At 43.7% G+C, this 27,919-nt stretch overlaps 1 protein-coding gene across 3 annotated transcripts in view; it reads right to left on the minus strand.

The window, feature by feature from the left end:
* The window catches only part of Myo81F (unconventional myosin 81F), a 52,771-nt gene that overhangs the window by 24,102 nt on the left and 750 nt on the right, over positions 1-27,919 (minus strand). For 2 of the 3 annotated variants that reach the window (XM_031969436.2, XM_031969435.2), the window contains exons 2-3: positions 17,619-17,725; positions 4,727-4,789 (exon numbers count right to left, since the gene is read on the minus strand). In XM_031969436.2, coding sequence (XP_031825296.2) covers positions 4,727-4,789; positions 17,619-17,725 — 170 coding nt within the window. Of the gene's footprint in view, positions 1-4,726; positions 4,790-17,618; positions 17,726-24,800; positions 24,967-27,919 lie in introns of those variants that run through there. The other variant, XM_031969437.2, reaches the window with a different exon arrangement.

Consider the following 27,919-nt stretch of genomic DNA (forward strand, 5'->3'; position numbering starts at 1 on the left):
AACAAAATTACTCGAGAATTCCATGAAAACTCTGTGACCTTATTTAAAACGCTCTGTGTATACTATGAATAACCATACGCAACCACAGAATAAAAACAATCTAAACCAGCTGTTACTATTAAAACAATATAAAACTATCGAGACACTTTCCAAACGTCTCGTGGTTAGATAAAATCCTCTCGTTCTCAGGGATAATATCCAAACAAAAGTGTCCCGAGAAAAACGCTGAAAGAATTCCAATGAAAATTCAATTGCCCGAAGTCTCGCATTGAAATCCCAATGAAAACATTCGTCCCATTAAAAGGGAACAATGCCAAAGGAGACGAAAGGAGGATACAAAGAATCGCCGAATGCCGCGAAGAACGCGATGAAATTCATCGTTTTGCCTCAACGAAGAGGCGTTCATCTTTGAAAATTCAATGGGCTCGGGAACGGGTCGCACCGCGGCCTGGCCCACCTTTCGAGTCCGCTCGGCTCGAGTACCAATTTCTGGGTTTTCCGGGTGCTTGAACGGGCATAGAAACGCACCCAGGCACCGTCGCCGCCGAGAGGAAAGGACGAAGCTCCCGAAGGCTCCAGGGCAACCGCGACGAGTCTCCGAATCCGATGTGCGCTCCGGCCCGATCAATAACACGGGCGTGCACCACACCGGGAGAGCCACCCTTTCCTTCCTGCGAGCCAGGGGTCCGTCCACGGTTTGGTACCCCGGGACGCGACCTTCGCGAAATCCTGGAGAGTTTCTATTCAACGCGGCCCCTCGAATTACCATTTTCTCGTTCCGCGACACCGTCGCGTCGATTCCCCGCGATGATCTTTTCCACGCGGGTGTCCTGCCAACGCCCTTGTCGGATACTAGGGGCGAGAGAGGGGGCGATATGGGGTCGCGAGGCTAGACGCCGTTTGTTTCTTCGCGAGAATAGCTCCTTGGAAATTATGAAACGCCGGCGAACAATGGACGCTCACTCGGGGGTAGATTTTCAATATTTCCAGCGTTTTCCAGGACTGGCGTTCCTTTTTCTTGTTCCCCGTGGCTGCGACGGTGTTTCCTTTTTATGCCCACTTCTGCCTCGGTTTTAATGGTTTTTGCATGTTCGCGGAGCAGGGTATGTTCTAGAGATAGGAATTTTTTAATATTTTTAGTTGCGCGGGTTGTGGAGATTTTCTTCTGTGATGTCGAGGTTTTGAAGCTGGGCTTTGGGAAAGTAAGAATTTTTGTATGAAAAGAGATGGATGTAGGAGTATGTTTGTGGGAGGGGTATGTCGAGTGAGAAGATAATTCCAGGTCCTCGGGTGGCAAGTTCAGAACACGGTTACAGGACTAATTCGAAGAATAGGGATCGTTGTGTGCGATAAACGCGGAGGCTCTCTTTTTAAGTTCTTCAATGAAGCGGTAATGTACTCTGACCGAGCATGTCACGCGTGAAATTGTAAGGTCGAAGGACAGACGGTCACTCGGAAAGACGCGAGACGGCGTCAAAGCGGATTCGACGCGATTAGTTGAATATTCATAACGAGTGAGGAAAAATCTGAATAACAAGCTGCAAATTGCTGGCTGTGTACGGGAGGGGACGAAATCCGCATCAGAGGATAAGAACGGGAAGTACCCGTGAATAAATGAGATGAAAAGGATCGGTCGAACCGAATAACAGACAGAAACTCACGGGAGAAGAAACGAAACTGCATCGCCGCGGGCCGGGAAAGATTTCTCGGGTTTCATTTAGCTATTTCGCATTACTCTCCGCCATTCTACGTTCTACGCTCGCTGGTTTTATTCATGCCAATAAAATCTGTATCTACATCTAGAATACCTTTGAAAGTAATAAATGTTGAACACCGGAATTCAACGTGCATTTTATGCATTCACGGTGCACGCAGACGCCCGGAATATTAAACAATGAATACCGTGGTAAATCAAATTTCTGTTCTATTCTCAGTTCCTCGAACTTTCATAGGCAAAAATTACCATCCATTTCCTGGCGATATAACGAAATACCGTTCGACAGAACTGTATAAACATCGAATTAATGTTACTTATACAATGGTAAAAATGCTAATTCAAAAAAGGAAATACAAACGCCAATCTTACAGTATAGTAATTCCAGCGTCAACATTTCCAAACTCACTTCTAATATTCCTAATAAATTCTAAACAAATAAATCTCATTGCTCGGTCGATCCTACCACTTCCAAATACACTTCCAACGTTAAAACAGTATACACGAATCAATCCGATCCGTCTTCTTCTTAGTATTTCCACACGAAAGTGTAACGATCGCAGTACAGAAAAATAGAGAAGACCAGAACAACCCCGTTCGACGGGAGAAAGGGTTGGAGCCCTGAGCTCTCCTCTATTGTGACTCCATTTTTAATTCGCTTCGGACCGAGCACGGCGTCCGCCCTTTTTTTGTTTCGCCGATAGGCACTTCCCGAAGTCTCTCCGCCGTCGTTGGACCCTTCGAGGACCGTTTTACGACGGGGCTGTCGGCGACCCGTATATTTACGTTCGAAGTGGCTGCCACTCGATCCCGAAATAAGTCGTCGCCCTTCCTCCCTGATCCCGAAGCGCAACCCCGATGCACACGGCGTTAAACCATCGCCGGATTTAAGTGGCCGATGGCCGCAGCGCGCGCGTCGCGGCCCGAAAATAGAGATTAAAGTCGCCGAGAAGCGAACGCGAGGAAGACGAGCGAGCCGAGGAGGGAAAAAAGCGCGCGTGCATCGTCGGATTATCGGCGGCGAGCGAGCTAAGAGCACTCGGAAACGCGATTAGAAGACGAACGATCCGGAAAGTGGAGTCTGACGCGCGCCTTCGGGGCTCGCGTGCTCCAAGATGGCGGCCGGGCGGCTGGCTCCAGTTTAAAGCATCGGCGCTCGCTGATTTATTAGATACTCCGGGAGACTTTTAATGGGATCGTCTACATATCTCTTTGGAATAGGTTCGGGGGAAGGAAAAGGCTGATTCGAGCATGGATGAGTTACTGGAGGATACCCGAGCGAAATTGGTAGAAGGCTACCAAACCGCACCAAGGCAATCCAGTTTTGTTTTCGCGAAAGAAGCTTGCTTTCTGCGGAATTTTTGTTGATTTATGGAGGACGAATCATTGCGGGATAAATAAGTAGAGAGAGAACGACGAAATAAAACGCGATCGAAATTGCTGTCTTCTGAAGGAATTAATGGCATTTCTGACGAAGATATTGTTCTTCGACAATTCGAATTGTTTTATCGAAGACAGGGGATGGCTGTTGAAGCTTCCAGAGGTATAGAAATTATCGGAGTTGTAGTTTACAGTTGTAACAGAATGAAACAATCGGAAATCTATGGCTCGAGAAGCGCTCTTAACTTTAATTAGGTGTAATGGGAGCAACACAATGGCGGTCGTGGCTCATAATTCGTAACGGAATTGAGACAATGATTTGCGGCGTACAGGCCGAAACGCGGAGCGCTTACGCACTTCCTGCGACGGGCGTAAGCTGGAAGTACCGGCGAAGAATAGTAAATATCAAGCGTCGACGTTCGCCCGGAGAAAAGAGAAGGCCGCACGTGTCGATCCCCTCCTCGAGATAAATAATAATTGGCCTCCTCCTTGCGCATACAATTAAAACACTTCGCCCGGAGTGTTGCCGAAGTTCCGTTATTCAAATGAACACCGGAGGAATTTACATTTTTAAACGGCTACGTATTCTGGAGCTACTAATTATGGAAAAATTAATACGAAAAAGGTAATTGGCTGGAGTGAATATCAATCGCGATCTTGAGAGATCATCGACTGTGCGATTCAATTATTTTAATCAAAGTCAAGTCTAGGAGATTAATTGCAACACGAAAAATTAGTTATTTTCTACATATTTTATAATGTCAATCGTAGAGTTAAAAATACTGTTCACGGAAGACAAGACAAAAGAGTCAGAAGCTTCTCGTTTCTCGCGGACAAAACCGCGAAATTACGAAAGCTATGAAAACATCGGTTGCTACAATTTATTGTTGCGCGTTGCAAGAAGTTTTTACGCGAACGACACAGCGAGCCGGCGAATCGTGCGGCGACAGGACGCCTTTATCGTATTGGAATTGCCAGGCCTCCCGACTGAAAACAGGAAACGGAAACTGCGACGTGCTTTCGAGGAGATATCGCGAGACGACGATCGGCTCTTGAAAGATTTTCTGGGTCACGGCGCCTCGTCGCGAGCCGAACACAACGGCCGATTTATTTTTCCGGCCCTCGAAATGACTTTTCTCTCTATCGCACAGGTACATTTCACGGCGTGTTCTAAGAGCGTCGAATTCTAAGAAAGCCGGAGCACAAGTACTCGTAAAACTAGTAACGGTTGATCTCTCGAACCCTGTCAGAAAACGCTAAAAACATTTCATCGAGGATCACTTGAAAAAGGAAAGGAAAAGTTTATGTATCTTATAAATAACTCTAAGCTAAATTATTTTAAAAAAGCGGCAAAGTATAAATTACATTACTATTTCAACTAAGTATACGATTAACTCAGAAATTCACGCTGGCCTATTAAAACAATTCGACGTTTCAACCCCTTTCAGACTCCTCCCCAGTCCAATTATCCTGACTTCGTCTCCAGTCGGAACTGTTCGCCGATTATACGATGCAAACCGTGAACAATATCCCGGCGGAAAGCTTTCAGCGTGATCGAAAAGGCGATCGATCACGTTTACATTAAGCGCCGGTCATTAAAGGGAATCTCGATAATGAGTCCATTGTACTTACGTTCGTGTAGAAGTCCACCTCTTTGTAAGGGTTCACAGCCACCAGTATGGATCCCGTGTATGTCTGCGGATCGAGGAGCTGTTGGTTAAGGAAATACTAAAAATCGCACGGACTCGTTCTTGCTCGCCTATTGATCGGGATAGAAGAAAAAAAGTCGTGAACCGCGGGGACGTGGGGGAGGGGGGTGAAAAAAAGGCACGATGAAAAACGAGGAAAGTGGCGTAGGGCTGTTTACCACCGGCTGAAAGGAACTATGTCGACGGTATTACTTCTCGTTCCATGTGAACCGCCTTGAATGATAATACACCGTGCATTCCCGAGGGAGCTGCTTTCTCGCTCTATCTTTTTGTGCACGCGTGACGTCAGCAGACACGCGAAGGCCCGGAACGCCGCACGCGCGAACGCGTCGCGACGCTTTCCAAATTGAGGCGCACCTGTTAACGTATTCTACGCTGCTCGAAGTCTCGGAGGTTTCATCGTATTTTCCATTATTTATCGAACATCAGCTCGCCAGAAGGAATTTCGAATTTTATTACATCTTCGGATATATTTTTTGGCTCGAAGTTGATCGTGGAAAATCTCTTTTGTACAGTGAATGATTTATTCAAGGTTATTAACGCTCAACGAGTAGATAAGGGTATAGTAAAGAAATAATAGCATTTCCATCGAAAGAATAAAATTTGAAGGATTCTATGAATATCGATCTATATCGTTAAATTCAAGGATCATTAGTCAACAGAAAGGAACGCGATTCATGAAAAGGTCAATCGACGATCGCAAGACGGACGAAAGAAAAATGCGAATATTTGAGAAAACAACCGTACACCTTCCAATGGAGACACCATGAGGGACGAATGGGGCGCGATTCATTAAAAGATGACGCATCGTGAGAAAGGAGAAGAAGAGGCGCTATAAATCCAACCCCGGTGCAGTTATCCGCAGCTCGGATACGCATCTAGTGAGCACATCCCCGAGGAGGACGAGACAAAACAGGGTTGCAGAGAAAAAACAGTCGTAAATATAGCTATCTCTGCGAGCGAGATACAATCTCATTTAATTAAACGTTCGACGGTCGTTCCCGAAGCGCGCCCCGATCCCCGGAAAACCTCCGGCCTACAGCAGTCTATACCGGAACGCTCTTCAACTGTAATTCGCTCGACTACATCCTCTCCGAGTTTTCCGTCGATCGTTGAAGACAGAGCAACTCGGTGGTTAATAAAGGTCGTCGCCCGTCTAACGGCGGCCGGCGAATCGACGTATTTAAATTATTTACCTGTATAGTAATCGGAGCTCGTCCACTTAACGACAACAGTGCACCATCGACGCGTGCTTATCGAGTCTATCGATAGTAATTCGAATGTGTTATCGGTTTCACGATGATCGCGTGATTATTTCAGTTTCGAATTTTTATAATCAGTTATCTTCTTTTTAGGTATCTATTCACCTACTTGTGCTACTGTTCATCTATGTTTCTATGTATCTATTTATCTATGCGCATATCTATCTACGTACCCACCTACTATTCGTCGCTTCCGATCTACCCTCAACAAAAAACAATTACAACTCCTACATGAATATATTCTAAAAATTCAGAAGCAAAACATGCTGTAGCATCTCCAAGTGAACGAATCCCTTGAAAAAGACATTTCAACGGCATTCTCATAACTAATCGAGCGCGTCGAACGCGTCGTTCGACGCGCGCCAGACAGAAGAAACCGAAGACACGGGAAACGGATGTCGAGACGGTCTTTAACGATTCACCCCGCGATTTACCGACCGCCAAGTGTTCTAGAGAACCCTATTTTCCTTTCGCCGAGCGAGCGGGGCCTTGTTATCGAAGAGATAACGGGGGTGGGCGACGGAGTCCGCCGAAGATTATCGACCACCAGCCGTTCGCCCAACCCCCGAAGAAACCTCGGGAGAACCGAGCCGCGGATCCCCGAGCTATCCCCACCCTCTTGCATAATAACCGAACGATGACATGGTTTTAGGCAAAGAGACCGGGGTAGGGGGGGCTAGCGAAATGACGTCACGCTCGGGGGGCGAACCGCAGGCTATGACTCACGGGGCTGAATGCCGGCAGCGAGAAAGGGGATAATATACCTATACGCGACCGTACCCTTCTGCTACATTTTGGAGGGGGAGAAGGGAACCCCGCAGTGCGTCGGGGGTTGCGTTTCGGTTGCAACAATCGCGCGCATCGATTTCCTTAGGTTTTTTGGTTCTAGTCTGCGACAGAAAGAACAAAAGGATTTCACCCCTACACGAGCAACCGAAATGTGGGCTTCGTTGGGGGTTGCTTAGTTTTAGATCCGTAGGCTAAAGTAGCTAACTCGATTTCTCGGTGTTTCTCTCGAATTTAGTGGCGAGAGAATTGAAACAACCTTGCTCATCGAATTTGGTAGTGAAAGAATTGAAGTTTTCTTTCAAATTTAGTAGGGAAAGGATGGAATTTTTGTAGGTCATATTAATCGGTATGTTGATTACTTAGTGAAATGAATGGGTACTCCGAGAACAACTTTGTTTATTACAATACTCCTAGAAGCTACCACTTTCGCGAGAAGATTCGTAACATTCGTAGGATACGTCGCAATTATTTCCGCAGAAACATCGAGTTCTCAGAATGTGGGCCACGCGGGACGATCTAACGGCCTCAGACACTTCAATTAGCTGTATCGCCGAGAGTAAGTGAATTGAAGAAAGCGTGCAAGAATCCGAGGGTTGAAGGAACAGCGGGCGAACGTAACAAGGCAACCGCGCTCCTCACTGGTCTTTTCGCGTTCCTACCTGGCGTAGGTGGGACAGTGGCGATGAATAGGTGAAAGAGCTGCAAGAGAGTCGGACGATGAAAAGGGAGGGAACAGCGTTCCGGAAACCGCGCTTACCGAGAAAACTGTGCGCGTGCACGCGCCGCGCCGGCGGAATTACTCTAAATGTCTGAATTTCCGCGAAAGCGGGCGCAAGTGGACGAAATAATGCCAAGGTTTAAGGATTCAAAGAACTAGAAAGAAAGCCACCCCCGGGGGAGTACAACATTCGTTTCGGTCACGATTTAACGGTGTTCCTGTTCCTTTTTCTCTTTTTTTTTTTGCTTTTTCTTCGCCGGCAGAATTGTTGCGAATGCGTTCGTGACAATAACGTTTGTGTAACGTTGCGAGAGGGAGGCAACCCTCTGGCGCATCGAGGGTTGCGTCCCTCCGCGACGATTCTACACGCGCCGGTCTTTTCGTGGGTTTCCGTTGCAGCGTCGCTGCGCGAGAAAGTGAAACGCGGAAAATCAACGGGTTCGGGGATGGGGAATGCGAATTGTTGCGTGCGAGGAAACCACCCCTTGGAAAGCAGTAACGCTTGCTTTAATGATCCAGCGACAGCCCGGTGAAAACTAGACTTGGCAAGTGTGAGCTTTGAAGTATTGAAAAATACCGAATAGTAGAGTAATAATTATAAAACATTCTCGTTAGTATTGTAAACATTGCAGCTCGATGTTAACACTGATGTAAAAGCTGTAAGAAAGTTAATTATATTTCGTGTTACGTTGTGCTTTACAAAGTCACGTTTGACATAATGATCGATATATTGCATAAACTTGGAAATGAAGAATAGATACACGATCTTTTGATACGTTCGAACGATCTATAGCTGCCAAGGCTGAGAATTCGAGATGGTAATAGGAAGAGATATAAGAATGAGATGTCCTGTCTGAGAAAGTAGGAGGACCTTGACAAAAGATTTATATTTCTCCCAACGCCTGAACATTTGTAGAACGTGGAAACCTTTTCAGCCGACCTTTCGCGGTCTCCTTCGGGTTACGTCTATTTCAGCCGCGACCTTTCCGCCCACCGGCAAATGTTTCCTCCTTTATTGTGACGTAAAGGTAGCCTTCTACCTGTCATTAGCAGAGCTCAGGTTACCCGGACAAACAGGACCAGTGATTGAACCAGTCGAACGACGAGCGACAGGGATATCTTTTGAACATGATACGTCGCAACTTGTTCGATTATCGCTGACAACGAGGCCACTGTCGATGATACCTCGTCCAATAACTTAGGAGATAAACGCATTGGGAAACTTGAGCTTTTCACCCGTTCGCAGGAAACAAGATGAAGTGTTCCTATAAAATGCACAGAATCTATGTTCCTTTGGGTTTCATCGAATTATCGTTAAACGATACTCATTTATGCGAACCATCATTAAAAATTATTAATAGTACGAATAACAGTCGAACAGGTTTCAAAGTAAGAAAGCAACGAATCTTTCCGGAATAACTGAGAATCGAACGAACCGAGAGGAAAACGTCGGGTCGCAGTCCACAGCAAACTCCTTATGAGAAATCGCATTTCCTCCCATTGTCGTTCACGATATTAATCTCGTCCCGTTTCTCCGGCGAGCGGAAAACGATCTCGACCGCGGCGGGAATTTCAGAAATTCGGTTCAGAGGACCAGTCGTCCTCAAGGTGCTTCGACAGACATATAACTCGCAATTTTCAACAATTTCGAGGGTCACAGTGAAAGAACATCTCTTTCCTGTCGCCGCGGGGAAAGTCCCAGATGAGGGACTAGTTTTTCCAGCATTCGGCAACAATGAAAGAGTATTCTCGTCGAATTTCAACTTTGAGCTTGTCGCAGACTCGACGAGCGGGGTGGGAGGAAATTATTGGAATCTTTTGACGAGGACTCTCGCTTTCGAAGGACTCGTTTGCTTTGAGCCTTTGTCAAGATTCCCCGAAACGGCAATTTGGTTCTATCACCGTGAAAGATAACTCAGATTAAAATAATGGTTCACATTCGCAGACAGTCGAATCGCCGATTACGTTCCGAAGCGTCTATGCAAAGTACGAAAGGTAATTTTGAAATTCCTAAGAATCATTAAACTCTACCACGGCATTACAATGTATAATATTAAACCCTCGCCTTTTATAATCCCCTCCGATCATCGATAACGCTGAACGTGCTAATGACAGTCAACGGCACCCATAGAATCTAACGGATATCGGGTCTGAACGGAGTTAGCGTTGACCCAAAGAAGTGTACAGTCTCTAGCGATATCAGTGGACGTGCACGGGTCGCAAACAGAGCATGAAATTTTCAATGAAATATCCGACCCGGCTGACCTGAAACCGGGTTGACCTCAAAAACAAAGTCAGAGGACGGGAAAGAATAATTGCGGAGGCGACTCGCGTACAGCCTTTACACGATGCTATGGCTGCGTGTACACGTCCATAGCTATCTAAAGATAGCGAAGCATCACCTCTAATGATACATTTACATAACCTCGCATTATAGAATAACAAATACTCTATAATATCCTATTCATAGAACTATATTCCATTACATTCCGTTCATAGAACCAAAGACTAAAATCAAAGTATTCCATTATATTCATAGAACCAACAATTCTATTACACTCATAGAACGTATTGAATGTACAATGAAAAATGAACAGCTCACTTCCATTTGTCTTTTCATTTACATTTTCCAGTATCTTACAGAGCGCGCCTGTTCGAACGATCGGAGGCATCTTCGTTTGCGGGGGCGTCGAAAACGTCCGTTCATCAAGGGATAATCATCGACTAGGGTAGACAGGTGTGCATCGAGGATGCTAACGCGAGCTTCGCATCCCTTCGATCTCGGGCTCGGCTCTCTCTCATCGTCTTCCGTGCTCTGTGTCGTTCACGTGGCCTAATTCAGCGAGCCCGCCGAGCGGATTCTGCAAACAGTGGATAGGGCTCTCGAGAGGCGAGCCGAGCGACCGCATATCCGGCCCTCGGCCCTGTCCCTGGTCCGCCACGCTCTCTCTTTCCCTCTCTCGCCGTTCAGTCCCGTCATCCCTCACGCCGGCCCGCTAAAAGGTGGCTCGTCCTCGAGCGAAAGCAATTGAAACCGGCTAAGAGCGCTTCGCCAGCGAGAGGTTAACGAGAGCCACCCTCGCGCGCCGCGAAAGTATCCGTTGTATACGCGCGGCGAATACCGGAAAAGAGGGAGCAGCGTTGTAAACGGATGACGGCGGAACGCGCCGCGGAACAACGCTTCGGATCAATGCATTGTGCAGACGCGCGTTCCTCGGGAGATCAATTCTGTGCTGCCGTTCGGTGTACGATCGAACGGGTTCCTGTATTATGGAATTTTTGGAAGTTACTGAATTACGATCGCAATCAACGGTTGGATGTTTTACAAATAGCATTTGTCATCGGGATAGATAGCTTCCTTTGTCTTTACTTCTCTTGAAATAAGGAATATTCTTTTGTTTGAGAACACAATTTGATCTCGTTCGCTTGGAAAATCGTTGGTTAACACGTTTCGTGCCACGTGTACGTAAGAAAATATTTTTAATGGATATATGGTCACGGTCGGCGGTATACGTTACGAAGCAGTGAAAATAAAGAAACAATATCAAAATATATACAAAAGACCAGGAATTTGAATATAATTTATTTCATTGAAAAACTGAATACATAAGCAAAATATAATCGAAGTTTTCGTGGCACGGAACGTGTTAAGTCAGATTTCAGTTAGCTTCGATATAAGGTGAATAAGATGAATTTCTTTCTTGATCAGTGTTAAGTATACGCCAGTTGACTTGAGAGTATCAGCGGACAGCGTGAAACGTTACTGTTTGAAGTAAACGCGCGAAACTCGCTGGCCAATGATCATAGATCGAAGAGCTGATATTTAGGAATCGCAGCTGGCCGGCTCGCGACAGAATGAAAATAGGTCGATCGAAGAGTCAGGTAAACAAGACAACAGGCGCGTGTGACTGACGTAAAAGGTGAGACGAAAGACGATGGATGCTCGATTGGATAACCGGGGTAGCAGGAGGCGAGCTGTCGAAGGGTGGATCTTTAGCTTCCGGTTTCTACGACGACGCCGAGGCCAGGGTTAATCCGATATCCCGAAAGAGAGCCGAGCCTTCGCGAAAAAAGAGCGCTGAGTAGCTCGAGCACCGGAGGATAATGGGTGGGCGGCGAAACGTATACAGCGAAGAGATTCGCAGTTGATTACTCTTACGTTTCTTCGTCCCCTCGTGGGAACGACGAAGTTCGTGTAAACTTTGATAATCCTTCTGCGCCGAGATTACTCGGAATGTTTGCAATCGAGTTACCGCGAGACTTTCCGACAACTATCGCGATTAACGTTGAAAGAACGTTTCACAGTCATCAGATATCTAAGTGATCTAAAATAATATTCTTATCAGTATCCGGTACTTCTAATTGTAAGCTTCACTCTTCCACGTCGAAATCTAAATAGATAAGCCATGACTAATATACTATCAGTTCGAAGTAAATTTCGTCAAATTGAATCTCTACTAAATTGCTACAGTTACCTGGGCTTTATTCGATATCCACAATTTTCTTCTAATACACTTTCTATTTTCTACTGGTTATATGATTAATTAACCCTTAGGCTACGACGGAATGTTGCGTCGAAGTGTTGAAGCCATCGAAACACTGAATGGAACTAAATTAACCCTTCGCAATCGGGAGGTGACTCCCAGTCACCACCTGATTTGGTGAAGTAAAATTATAAAATTTGATATTTAATATCGAACCGTGTACAATGCATCGTGAATTATTGAGATAAAAGAGCTTTGTTTCTCAATTTGATTTATCTTTGACTTAATTTTAAAAAGTATCATCTTCGTCTAGTTAGAAAGTATTTCTAAGGAAATACTTCCGAGTGCAAATGGTTAAACAGATCTAAAATAATCACATTTATAGAATACACGACTAACGGAAGATGTAACTGTTGAATTAGAGTCCACTCGCGTCTAACCTAAGCGAGCTTCGCTGCGATTATTGTTAATAATATTCTACGGTCGTCTACAGACGCCAATAGTAGTCAAGGCGTTAAACCGAGATCCTTCGCAAGCTTCATCTAATTGGAACGAGGAAATGGAAGTAGAAGCGACGAATCCTAAACTCTTCCCATTCCGCCCCTATTATCCGCTGATCGGTTATAATAAATCCCATTTAAACGAGACCGGTCCGCCGGCATTATGGAGACGATCGAATCTCGTTAAAGGAACGAGGAGACGATTACCGAATAACCGATGCAGGTTCGTCGATCAGCCGCGAGCTTTCCGTCGCGCGGTTAATTCCGTTACGAAAATTGAAAGTTACGGGGAACACACGCCGGGAGCTCCGTGGGTTCGCTCGGCGTTCATGGCTGCCGCGCGACGACCGCGACAGCCAGCATACAAATCGCGGCAACGCCAAAGAAGCGATTTTATTAATTCTTTCCCCGTGGAAGTCCGGGCACGTACACTTTACGGCTTGCTTCCGCGCGGATCTGATTTCCGACGGCGAATCTTCGGCGCTGAAACTAACCTCACCGAAAACCATTCGCGATTCCCCATAGACATAATAACGGTTCGATTCGTTCGGATTTTGCGCGACTACTCCGCACGCGTGGAGATAAATTCGTTTACTTTGTAGAACCATAGCGAGAGTGATCGATCTGTCCTATCGATACTGGCACGGAAACGTGCTTAATGCCAGCTACGCTCACTTTTTTTTATTATACATATCAATTTTTATATAAACGTTTTTGTTATACTGACATTATTTGTACCATTGATATTCAGTAATTAGTGTCTAACGCCTTGTCTTACAATAGCGTGTGCGACTCTTGGTGAAGATTTTAGAGAGAAATTTTACTGAAATATTTTTCCGTTATATTTTAGAGCAAAGATGGACACGGAATATGCATCGAATTTTTCTCCTTTTTCCAATGAATTATTAATGACGAAGTTGTATCGATCACAATTGAGAAATGAACCGTAGAGCGAGGGGTTAAGTAAAACGGCTTTGGTATCTAATGTATATTCAGTTAGGCAAGAAGCAGAAAAATTCAATTGAAAAATTCGAATTGCAAGGTATATCGGCAATACAATTAATGGAAATCCGGCTTTAAATCGCGGCGAGCGTCGACGTGAACAGCGTGCCAACGATGCACGGCCGCGCTGTTACGTGTCGCGACGCGAGAGGTCATATTATTTCGCGTAATAACCCGCCATCTCGGCCCGTCGGCGCAAATAAATGTTTGCCGACCGGAAGTAACGGTGGAATGTTAATCCGGAGGACGGGCAGTTCACCCGCGGACCTCCTCCGTTCCAGGGAAGCGGCTATCTTCGATCGGAAGCGGCCGCAAAGGCGAACCACTCACTGCGCAGCTATTTAATCGAGCGACGATCTATCGACCCGGTCATGGCACTGCGCGATTTTATTGGCTCGATTGTTAACACTTGAGTCTAACGATCACGCTTTTTTGTCGGATTACTTGAATTGCTGTGTTTACTGGAAGATCCGCATTGCGGGACAGGAAATGACCTTTTAAGAACGGCTTCCTAAATAATCGAGGAAAATTGAAAACTGGATTGCATCGGGTTCGAATAGAATCAATGATGCTCACGCGAATTTCGAGAGTTTTCAAAATTCAAAAATTTCCAAAATTCAACGTTCACTTTAACAAAAGCATTCGACGACGCTGATAAACGCGAAAGATGTGCAACGAGAAAGGCGTGGATATCGAAAGCCGAACGTTGGGAGAACAACCGAAACGAGATCATGGGATTGTAGTAAACATCGAACGGGACAGAAGAAAAGGAACGAGTCCTGTTTACCGCGAGATGTTCCTTCTGAGCGACATTGTGCGTCGTCCCACACGCGACGGAGGCCGTGGCGCACGAGGAAGTGTCCACTAACGAGTGCAACGACGACGACGGCGACCTAAATCGGCCGAGGCGAACGCGCATCACGCGTTTGAATTCTGGTGTTTGATCGCGACGCTGCGCGCGGCAAAAACCCGGCGCGCAATTACAGAGAGCGGGGCACGCTTAACTCATTAGCGAGCGTCATCCTAGCGCGAGGACGACATCCTCCGGCGTGAAGCCGCTGATTACATCGAATTCCAGCGGCGGAGTTCATCAAACTCGCCGAACACCTGAATTTCGTAATTTACTGCTAATCTTTTCCACTTAACCTGAATCGGCCGGCTCGTGAACGATCAATAATTAAACCGTGAACGATCACGCAAACTCGGGTCTTCGGGGACTAATCCAGGAAATAACAAACGTCTCGTAGGAGTTTCCACCTTTTCCCGAAGAATTAAGAAACTTATCGATTTCGAAGTTTTAATTTCACTTTTTTATAATCGAGAGGATTATGAAAGAATAATTCTATAGGAGACATAAATGATGTATCTCGTTTGGCTTTGTAAGCTACGAATTAATATCGCGAGAAGAACAGCGTTTCCAACGTTTCTAGGAGCACCAGCAGACACCGACCATTTCGAACAGTAGTCCCCAGAGCTCCCCGTCTTATAAATCAACCGAAGAATCATTAAACTTTGTTCTCCCGCCGATAATCCAATTAGGGAGCCCGGTTCGATTAAGTTCAATTTCGTGAAGAAATAAGTCTAGCCGGCGGATCGCCAGCCCCGATATTCCAGCCGCGGGCGACCCGATACTTCCGGTGTCGGGATGTTGAGTGACAATAGAGAGGGCCGCCAGAGGATGATCATTTGGCTGGCCAAGTCTTGCCCATTCAATCCGCGCGTCGTGGCGCGGATCCGACACGCGCGCGCGACCGATGTTAGGGGATTAACTCTTTGGAGATGAGGACTTTATGGAGCGTTCAGAAGCTTCAGCGAAAGTAGCTGAATCATGCATCAAACTTAAGCACTAGGAACAAAGTTGTGCAAACTTTGACCTTTGGTCATTTGAATAATCGAATTATTTGTTTACAACTTCCTACTTCAAACATGGAAGTAGGAGATTAACCCGTTGGAGATGATGAATCTTTAGAGTATTCAAAACCTAGAGGCACCTAAATCATGTATCAAACTCTTAAGTACTAGAAAGAAAGCTGTATAGCTACTGACCTTTGGTCATTTCAATAATTGAATTATTTGTTTACAACTTCCTACTTCAGACATGGAAGTGGGAGTTTAACCCATTGGAGATGATGAGTTTAGAGTATTCAAAACCCAGAGGCACCTAAATCATGTATCAAACTCTTAAGTCCTAGAAAGAAAGCTGCATAGCTACTGACCTTACTGATCGTCTGAATAATCATTTGTTTACTTTGTGTTCTAAATATGAAACCATAGTGTCATCGACGCAAGGATCTTCGAGTATAAAATTCTAAATATCGAACTTTCAACGTCAAACGATTGAATATCAATGTTTGATTCTAATCATTTCAGTACGGGTCACAGATTACCCAGCCTCAGCTTACGACGTCACTTCTAGACGGTCGACCGTCCAAGGCTTAAAGCTCCACAAGAAACGACAGTGGGTCGGCGGTGTCGGTCGTTGGGTCGGCAAACCCGACGGATGAATGGGTCTGGCCCTGGGGTGGTTCACCAGCTGACTGGGGTTGTCGTCATGGCAACCACCAACCCGGGAGCAATGCCCCACTCCTACAAAATTCATACGTATAGTCCTCCCACCCCTCTGTCCTTCTTTCTTCCTCTCCCGCCGGCTCTCTCGTTCCCTCTCGCATTTAGTTCTATCCTCATCGCGCTGTCGCTTTTCATTCTAACTTGGATTCGCTACTTTTAATTCTCTTTCCTGCCGCGCTACCATTCTTGGTAACGTCGAAGCGGGTCCCCCGGCGCGGAAGGGTTGAAATCTTCATCCCCCAGACGCGGAAAATATAATATCCTTTCTTCCGCGTTCGGAAAACAGGGAGACAGAAGGTTGAATAGAGATAAAGGGTTTTGTGCGATCGCGAGGGACACGTTTCTTTCGGAATCAATACGATGAACACTCCTCCAATATTATATTTCGAGCTTGGACCTGCGATTTCAACACTCCGGAGCGTCCTAGAGCGAAGAATTGTTAGGAATGTAACTGGAGCGATGCTATTCGTTTCGCGTATAATAGATTCGCTTCGGTGCTTTGTGGAGATATCGAAATTTTAGTGACTGAAGAGGGAAGTATTCGTAGAGAGGTCATTCCATTGGTTGAAGGTCAAGGTGAAGTTTACGTAGAAGATTCAGATTTTACATTGATCGGAACAAATTTGTAGTATGTACTTTTATGAATATTAACCCTTTGCACTCGAGAGTGTTTCACTGAAAACATTTCACATTTTTCGACGAGGTACAGACGACATTGTTTGAAACTAGTCTAATAATAATTCACAGATCATTTAAATATTACAGATTTAATTTAAAATACTAAATATTCAACTTCATAGTTTCGCTGCATCGAATCAAGTGGTGACTGAGAGTGCAAAGGGTTACTAATGAAATTAATGAAATTGTAAAGACTCGCGTGTACCGTGTGAATAATTCGGATAGTTTTTCTCCGGGACTGTATAGAAGCGTTACAAAAGTGAATAGAGTGCGAGATGAATTGGTACTTCGAAGTTTCTGGGCAAAAAACGCAGGATAAATCCCAGTCTACTAGATTACATCATCGTGCGACAAAGAACGAACCCGAGCGAGATATACGTACACGAGTGCGAGAGGAGTTCTAACTCTAGGACGTAATGACGAGGGAATGACGAAATGGACGGACATCCGTTCCCCACTTTTTGCGAAACTGTTGCTCGTGTGGTGTAAGGCGGTTCGCATGTGACCGAACGTGCTTGTTAGTGCACACGCGTTCTTCGCGTCACGGAATCATCAAAATTCTGATTCAGACAAAAGGAGCCAATTCTCGAATGTTAAAACGTTTAAATGTTCAAATAAAACATCGTGTTCGTCGATTATAAAATTTCAGAACGTGAAACCGTTATTCGCCGATAATTCGGATAAATTTCATAACATCCGGACCGTAACTCCTACTTTCGGTATGAAAAAAGATAATTTCCGATAACCTCCGCACTTCACCTGGCCACGGAGACAAGGTTTAATTCCGTCGAAACGAATTTATTCAAAAGGATACATATATCTGGTCCCTTCCATAACGGACTTGGAGATTCCGATTGATTCCCTTTTCGTCGATGTCGCTGATGACCGTCATGTCCGGGACACCGAACTCAGGGCTCGAGCCTAAAACAAAGGAACCGTACAGATGGTTAGTGAGAACGGCACTTAGTCAATTAAATGATATTCACTCCGAACAGAAACAACCGACAATGAAATAAAATAGTACTTCACTCTGAATCAATAGAAATAAATGACATTCGTATCTATCGTCTTCCATTTAACATCATCGTAACGAATCTGCCTCGATATTGCAATTCCGAATAATAAATATAAATATTTCTCGTGAATTTACATTTCACGTGATTCGAACGTTTTTCACTGGAAATATTCAACGTTCCCCGACGAGATACAGATGACATTGTTTGAAACTAATTTAATAATAATTCACTGATCAACTGAGCGACGAAGCTATTTCATTTAAATATTTCATATAGCAGCACAAACGTTCATATAGAATACTAAATGTTAATAACTAATTTAACGATAATAACAGATCATTTAAGCGACGAAGGTATTTTATTTAAATATTTCATGTAGCAGTACAAAGTTTCATTTAGAATACTAAATATTAATAACCAATTTAACGATAATTTACAGATAAATTAAGCAACGAAGGTATTTCATTTAAATATTTCATATAGCAGCACAAACGTTCATATAGAATACTAAATATTAATAACCAATTTAACGATAATTCATAGATAAATTAAGCAACGAAGCTATTTTATTTAAATATTTCATATAGCGGTACAAAGGTTCATTTAGAATACTAAATATTCAACTTCATAGTTTCGCTGTATCAAATCAAGCGATGGCTGAGAGTCGCCTCTCGAATGCCAAGAGTTAATATCGAATGTAATGGTATAGATTTAAAAAGATTCCAGAATGTAACCGACACCGTAGCGAAGAGCGCATCGGGTTTTCGAGCTCCGCAGCACTCTAATTGGTTCAGGCTGCCGGTCATCCGAGCTCAGATGTTCATTCGGCATCGATCGCGTTCGGTTGGCAGCAACGCGATATGGAAACCTGGTGAATTCTCTGACCACCTGTTGTTCGCGCAGACAATGCCGTACGTGGCGATTCCTTGTCACCTCGAGTGGTCAATTTCCAATGCAATCGAACCCTTAATAGGAAATCGGGGACGCGGCGCTAAAATACAGCATTAGAGGCGACGGCTTCAAGTCCAATCGAGAGGGCTTAGCCACTTTGAAATCGCACAGCGGAATGTCGTATCGATGAACTCTCGCGTGTACAGAGAATTAATCGAAATCGATTGAAAATTATGAAACCTATGTATAAACGATCGCTGAAGATGATCAGTGAAATATTTATAAAACACATAGAAGTATTTAATTCTAGAAACTTCCAGATGACCGGCAACTAGTTAACATTGAACTAAATTCCAAAGATAAAAAGACGCCTCGGAAAGCCGCGTCAAATGTCAAGAAGCCGAATGAAAAATTAATCAACGCGCCCGGCAATGTGTATTTATAAAATGACAACGTCCCTGAAACAAGATCACGAGTATGATGGATCTGGTTTCGGAACGTGCCTTGAACGTTGCAGTAACGCGAGGCTGCGTTTTCCTCGAAACATTTTTCGGATTACGACACTTTGATTTGAATATAATTGCTCCCGTCCCGCAGCTATGAGGCATGGTCGTTACGCCGGTCGACCACCGTTCGCGTGAAATTGTCCGAAAAGGAAGAAGAAAATTCAGATTTCATCCGGTTTCGACCGCATCTCCTCCAATCATCCCGTACCGTACCACGTGCTAGCGATACGCAGGTGCAACGAGGCGCAAGCACCTGCGAGGGCCGCGTTGCACCTGCATGTCAGCTGCCGTGGTCCTATTTCCCCAAGGTCGTGTGTCACGTGACGCCGCCTTGCAAACTATCGCGAAATTTGATAGCCCGGCTTCGCGTTTGAGACATGCTCCGATGCGTAATTCCAAGCGATTCTGCTGGTCCCCGATCGAACCTCGATGTCGTAATACTTCCGTGAAAGTCTTGCACTAATTAACTCGCAATATTGCCACCGGAGTTACTTCTATCCGTTAAATTTAACCCTTTGCACTCGAAAGTTTTTCAATGGAAATATTCAACGCTTTTCGACGAGATATAGGTGATACTGCTTGAAACTAATTTAACGGTAATTCATAGATAAATTAAGCAACAACGGTGTTTTATTTCAATATTTCACGTAACTATGCGAAGTATTGTCACCGGAGTTACTTCTGTCCGTTAAATTTAACCCTTTGCACTCGAAAGTTATTCAATGGAAATATTCAACGCTTTTTGACGAGATATAGGTGATATTGCTTGAAACTAATTTAACGGTAATTCATAGATAAATTAAGCAACAACGGTGTTTTATTTCAATATTTCACGTAACAATGCGGAATTTAATTTGAGATATTAAGTATTCAACTTTATAGTTTTGTTCTATCGAATCGAGCGGCGACTGACTCGAGTGCAAGGGGTCAAACATATATAAAGCAGAAACTCGATCGAGCTTGTGTTCATTTGAAAATCATGAAATCGAGGAAACATCTTCATCGATAATTCCTATAAAGAATGCACTAGAAATAATTGGAACTGTTTAAATAACTATTCAATAAAATCCTCATTCTATCACTCATTCTTCAATAATAAACCCACGGTATAAATCAGTTCATTTCGAATTTCTTCTCTTACAATTATCGAAAAGCAGCTCTTCCACGGAATTATTAACCCTTCGCGGACGAAGCTTCTTTGAAATATACAAGACCTTCAGCAGATAAAGCTGAATTATATATCAAATGCTTAATTGCGATGATCTCTGGCTATTCGAGTAACTGAATCATTTGTCTGCAACTTAGTCTTCCAAATATGAAAATTTCATCTCTCCGAAATGTCGACAGTCGTCCGCAAAGGGTTAAGCGACGTCCATGCATCCAACCCAAAAACACAAGTGGAATCTGAGTAAATGGCTCTCGTAATTTTTATAAGAGAGCACGAAACAGTGAATTTCACTGCCGAGTAGTTTCGGTCGTTGGGCACCAACGAAACAGTAATTCGCAACGGAATGTCTTTCGGAAAAAATTGAACCGCGACGATTCAAGGGACACAGGCTACCAGCAATGTTCCCCGGGAAAATAAGAGACCCGGATGTGTAATAAATAGGTGCACGATCGACGGGAAAGAATGCAATTTCAGGGGCCGCGCGCCCGTCGAAGGTGGATGGTGTGTCGACTTCAAATTCGACGTTTGTTCCGCGTTCCTCCCGATGCGTCGGCGCATAACTCGCGGAACGGCAGGTGACACAAAGGCTGCCGCTTAACCCTTTCAGTGCCTGCGCGAAGATAACCGGACGAATTTACTAAGATTTAGGAAGATTGATGAAATGATATTTACATAATTTAAAGAAAAGTTCTCGCAATGAAATCAACCCTTTGCGGACGAACGTCGGCATTTCGAGATGACATGTTCATGTTTCGAAGACTAAATCGCGAACGGATGATTTAATTACTCAAACGGTAAAAGATTAGCACGTAGTTTCTTCTATTATGTAAGCGGTAATATATAATTTAGCTCCATCTGCTAAAGGTTTTGTATGTTAAAGTATCTTCGTCCGCAAGGAGTTAGACCATTCGTAACGTTTTATAAATTTATTTTGAGATAGAGTTCTCCCGCGACGCGAATAGTAAGGCGCTATTGGATGCGCAACGATAGTGTCGCGAACGACGATATATCATCGTCCGGCACTAAAAGGGTTAATGAACCGACAGAAAAAGGCGAACCGCGGAGGAAGTGTTACGTATCTGTACACACGTTCGGGGTGGGTATAGGCGGGCAGACACGCGCGCGAACGTGCGCGTACAATCCCACACTAAACGTCGACGGATCGTTTGCGAGGGTACTATGGCCGCTAATTAAATCGAGATTGTGATCAAACAGCCGCGATCTGTAAGCCGTGTGATTTTTCTTCGAACCTCGTGACACCGTTTTCAATTGAATCCTCGGGGATCTAGACCGTTACGCACTTTGCAGGTGCATCGATTTATATTGTCTCGGTTTTTATTGCGTTGCAACACTGTTAATCCATTGTTCACACGAATGTTGAATGATAAACATATCTTAGTTACGTATTAGTATACGAGTAAAATAATGAGAATAGCTATTTCAAAGATAACTGGTTATAGCGCTAATAATAATATCAGTAAAAATAAAACCTCTGGCAAAAGTAATAATAACAATAGTAATAACGATAATAACAATAACTGTATCGATGAAAACACTAATGATAATAATAAAGTATAAGGAAAAGAATAATTGCACTTTAACCCTTTGAACTCTGTAGGCTCCAATATTGCACCAGTTATAATAAGTATTTTAATGAATCTTAAAGAAACTACCCTAAAATTATTCGATTTTCGAATAATTTTAAAAATTAGTTGCAATTGCTGATAGATTACAAAACAACCTGGAGTGCTAAGGATTAATAGAAACGAAAGGGTTAACCCTGTGCACTCCAGAAGTTTTTCATTAGAAACACTAAACATTTTTTAATGAAATACCAACGACATTCTTTCAAACCGATTTAACGAGACATCGTGCATAAATTAAACAGAGAGGCTGTTTTATTTTAATACTTCACATGTCGATGCATTGTACAAATTTTAATGTTAAATATCAAACTCTACAATTTTGCTGTGTCAAATCAATTATTGACGACTGAGAGGCGCCTACGGAGTGCAAAGGGTTAAAAAATTTCTATCTAATTCTCTGAACAGGAAAGAAAATCGAAAGCTGCATCCGTGCGTAATTTCTTTTTTTACCCACAATCTGTCCCGGTGACACTGCAATCAGTTGCCAAGATTAAGCCGCGATTACAAGAAGCGTTGGCGCGGTACGGCACAAAAGCCCTCGCGCGAACTCGGAGATCATTACGAGCGACTTGTATTAAATTTCCATGAACGGTGTTCCGACTAACGCGATGTTTGTCTCGCCGCTTCCATGAAGCGAACCGCATCCTCCTTGAGCTTCCTATTTTCTCTGTCGTTCTTTGGAAACCACGACCCCCTTATCGCTGGCCGCGGATCTCCATCCGTTTCCAGCGTTTAAGCAAGAATGCAGAATTCACGATTTACGACTTCTTGCAGCGGCTTGTACGCACTGTTTCAGGCTGCTCTTAAAAAAGTGTCTCGACTCCATATTGAAAATACGTTTTTTATTCTTTGTGGTTTTGTAATTCTATCAATGTGTTAACACGGATGACGGTTCTCGGTAGAATGTCATATACGTGTTTGAAATGACGTTTTTCTGTTTATATTTGTATTTATTTATGTTATAGACGAAATTGATCGGTAATCATCTCACGAAAACTGAGAATCAATGTGGCAATTTGCGAAACGGTCTAATATATTCCTATCTTCTAACTTGGGAAGCTTTAAATTTTCTATTCCACAATTCCTGCGTTACGGCCACAATCGAACGCGAGTATAATTTATGGCGCAAGACCGGTGATACGCAGCTAGAATATTTCAACCGAAAGAGGGAAGAACGCGGGAAGGGTGGCATATTTATTAGCACGGTACAATTATTCATTCGCCTCTCCCGTCCGTCTTGAATAACGAATGAACCGGGGAAACCGTGTAAACGCATGCTTCCTCCGCCGATCGCGTGAAATAACAGAAATTTTAATCCTTATCACTCCATCCGGCGGTCTGTTAAACAAATACGATTCCATAACAAATAAAATAAAATGTTTCTCCTTGAACTCTCTGAATTCACAATTTGAATGTCCATTGAACGATAAGAATCTAGGAATTAATCTCTCTTTTTTTCTGAAAACAACTATTATACGTCTTTAGCTCCCTCTTCGAAACTGACAAAAAATTCTTTACAGTTCACTGTAATATACTGTGATATTCCGGAGTGACAAGGACTAACTGTCCAACTAGAAACTGCTAGAACCCGTACGGCAATAATTACAGCCTTCGAATTTCTAGGTTATGTGCGGGCGCGGCGATAAATATGTACGAAAAAGGTAAGCAATAAAAAGTTTACGATCGAAACTTGTTAAAACGGCCTGCACAATTACCCGGCAGGGAGTATAAAGCATCTTTTAACAAGCTATTGCGAAACTGCTCTACCTTTCATATTCAATTAGACACTGTCGAACTCGATCGGTAATTACAGCTTCCATGGGCCCGCGTGTTTACGTTCGCTAGGCGCGGCGGCTTGCTTAATTTTCTTCCCCCTTTGTCTTCCCCTGTTCCTTTTTCTCGCGGCGCGTCGCCGCGGAGAGAGAGAATTCGTGCGGCACGGCGGTCTGGACTGTCGAATTGGAAGGAAAAAATACTAAAGTAATTTTTTCATTCGTCGCAGTACTATTCTCTGTGCACCTTCGTATTCTAGATCGACTGTAATTCAAAAATCAAGCGATCAACCCTTTGAAATCGAGAGGCAACTCCCATTCGACATTTGATGCAGTAAAATTATAAACTTTGATATTTACAGTTAATTGTATACTAAATTGTAAAATATCCTTGCTCCCTAATTTACATGTGATTTCTTGATAAATTAATTTGAGAAAATCTTGTCTACGTCTAGTTGGAAAGTATTGAATATTTCGAGTGAAAAACTATTCGAGTTTTTGAAAATTTAATCGAAACGTTCGATTGGTATGCAATTTTTTATGTGTAACAGTCGTCAATAATTGATTTGACACAGCTTAATTGTTAAGTTTGAGGTTTAATATTCAACTTTGTATAACGTATTAATATGAAATATTGAAAGAAAATAGTTCTTCTTGTCAAATCAATTTTGGAAAATCTCATCTGCTGCTGGTTAGGAAATATTGAGTATTTCCAGTGGAAATTTGTAGAGTGCAAACGGTTAAAGTAACTGTTCCGATTATTTATTCCGTAATAATGTTTATTTGATTCTCCATTTCAAAGGATATTCGAAAGATCGTTTGAATCTGAAAGGCTCAGGAAATTCCGGTGACTGAACATCACTGTCGTCATTGTCGGGATCAACTGACTTGTTGACTTTTACCTTCAATTTCCGACTGTTTTCTTGCTAATTATGTCATTTAGACCACTGTGCCTCGTCGATTGAGACAGTAAATACCTACGTTTCGTGCTGCGTACCGGTAACGAACGACAGCGCTGCCTCGAACAGTTCTCAGGGCAGGTCGACGACACATAACAACGGGAGGAAATAATTAACTCGGTGCATTATCATACAGAGAACTCCGTCGACGTTAACCTGCCCGAAAAACATTCTACAGCCGGTGAAGACGATACACGACTTCTCCTTGGGACATGCCCAACTGGCCAGTAATTCAACACCCTTGTTTGTGTTATGAAACACAATCATCTATTTCGTATCAAAACAAAGGAGAAGGTAATTATTCGAGGAATCCGGTTACGCGTATCGCGGGCAATTTAAACACTGAAACATGTTAGAAATACACGCGATACGAATATTCCGTTAATTAACCGAATTCGTTAACCCTTTGCACTCCAGAGGTGCCCCTAAATCACCAAATGATTTCAAACAGCAAAACTGTAAACTTTGATATTTAACGTTAAACTTCGTACAATGCATCGATGTACGAAATATTGAAAGGAAATAGTTCTCTTCCCGAATGCACGTGAGATTTCTCAATCCAAGAAAATGTCATCTGTATCTCATTATAAAATATTGAATATTTCCGGTGGAAAACTTCTGGAGTGCAAAGGGTTAATTTTATCGCAGAGTGATTTTAATTTTCGAAACTTCACGTTCCACGACTATAATTTCCAACATTCTAGTTTCTAGAGCCTCAGTTTCCAAAGCTTTAGTTTCGAATGCCTTCCAAAATGTTCATTTTCGACCTCTCCACCGACATTCCGGTTCTGAATATTTTAGCCGTTGAAAGTCCTCCTGTGGGTCAGAAAATTCTTTCAACCTCCCACACTCTACTCCGTCGAGCGTTAAATATACGTGAATTTCCAGCAAGACGAAAATAGTAGAAACTGGAATCGTTCCGGAGTATTAGAAAGTGTTTTTTGACAGGTTAGGTTTCGTTTCGCAATGAACTTCGAGAGGGCGACGCGACACTCGGCGGGCACAGGAAGGAATGCCAGTTTCACGTTCTCCGGTGAAATACGGTTTTTAACGTCTATATTCGGTGAATCACCGGACGAGCACGAGATTCCGGGGAAACCTACCTACCGGGATGCTGTCGTGACTCATTTCGCTCGCACCGTCTGCGAGCGGCCGTACGTGTGACACCCCGACGAGAAGTTTCTCAGGAGAGAACCGATCTAGGTCAGCGTGCATCCAATTTCGAGGAAGTTGGTCTCCTGACTCATTTTACTCGTCGATACGAAAACCACTCGAGGAATTCGTTAGAAACACTGCCCATTCATCGCTCGGCGAAGTTTCTTAACGATCGATCGATCGAAGATTACGGAATTACTCGAGGCACGCGTCAAACAGGTTTCCCGGAAATGCACTCGGCATTACGATGCGCGCAATGTGAGTCTTATCTGATTTCAGATCAATTACGGAAGTATTTCTGTTGATCATCAGAAGAGTGATACTTATAGAACATTTATTATAACATACTATCAACTGAAACTACAGAATTGAATGAAGATTAAAAGGTTACTCCATATTAGAGTAGCTTTAAATTTGTTATTTAATCCTTTGCGGACGGACGTCGGCATTTCGGCGAGATGAAATGTTCAGGTTTGGAATACTGAGTCGTGGAGAAATGATCTAATTAGTCGAACAGTAAGAGATCAGCATGTTGCTCCTTTCTATTAATTAAGCAACTGATATAGAATTTAGCTTCGTATGTTGAAGGTTTTCTATGTTTCGAAGAATCTCCGTCCGCAAAGGGTTAACTTCTATGGTTAAATATAAAATATTCAATTGTAATTCTAAGTGATAATTTTATAAGGAATTACTATTGGCGAGTGTCATTTTCCTATAGGTTTAGGGACACCAAAAGCGTTATACCCCTTGATCTAGAGTATACGAACGCATCGTTCGTGTGTTCGTATCGTAAATAGTTTTATCATACGCGGCGTGATAACTTCACCGCGTTAATATACACGCGCATTTCCACGCATCAGCTATGAAGGCTGATTGTGTACTAGCAACCGGATTGTGTCGGTCGCCGAGCGCAGTCCTGGATCGCGTGTTGTAAAAAAGAGGGTGTTTTTCTGGTGACCGTTTTACGAGTCTTTGCGCCCCACGGTATTGCCGTCGCAATCGTTACGAGTATTAACAAACACAAAATATCTCTATATATTCCCTTAACATCCATTATCGATCGTTCGAAATTCGAATGTACAAAATGAGACCGCTCGTGTGTTAACTTCCGTTTACTCCGTTTCACGCGTGAACACGTGAAGACTGTTGTTCGATGTTTCTTACAACCGTAGCGACTTCAGTTTACATCGCGAGGACGCTTCTCAAAGGTGTACGGCGCGATAAAAGCAGGATGAACACTGTATAAACAAACCGCTTGCCTGAATTAAATAGATAAAAAGCGTGTACGTGAGCGTTCACCCCCTATCGACCGGCTGGATAAAAGAATTCAAAAGAAACGATGTGGAAGATGGAAATCCCCGGACGTATCACTGCACTGCGGGTGTATATATAGAAGAAGGAAGGGTTGATGGATTCAGAGCGGAAGAATCCTCGCATACCATCGGACGCCCACCGCGGCGATCGAGCTCCTTTGAGAAATTATTAATGACATTTACACGCATAACGCGTGCCTGGTTTGACATTAAGCGTTACTCGAGCAATTACGTTGAAGTTTATCGCGTGCCCGATAGCCACCAGATGTCGCAATGCAAATTCAAGCGGCCGGGATGTGTGGACGAATTGTTTATTGTTCCCCGACGAGAAATACTTCGCGCAACGCTACACACACCGGAGAGAGTTTTTCCCAGGGAAAGCGTATCTATCGTCTAAAAATGTTTCCATCTGCCCTTAACCTGATTCTCCGAGTGAAAAGTAACAGTTTCTAGGAACAGCGCGACTGGATAATTTTCCCGTAGACTTCACACAGGAAAACACGTATGTCCGATGCAGCACGCGAAAGCAAGATTACAGTGGAATCGATCGATCGACACCATCGAACGAACCTGTTAAAAGCCACCACGAACTTGACATCGAGCTCACGCAAGCTCTGGCTTATCCCCCGGAACAATCGGTCAATGCTACTACGCCCAGACTGACAAGCTTTCTTTCGAAACCTGACAAA

Source organism: Nomia melanderi, chromosome 8, assembly GCF_051020985.1.
Source record: "Nomia melanderi isolate GNS246 chromosome 8, iyNomMela1, whole genome shotgun sequence".
Taxonomy (NCBI): domain Eukaryota; kingdom Metazoa; phylum Arthropoda; class Insecta; order Hymenoptera; family Halictidae; genus Nomia; species Nomia melanderi.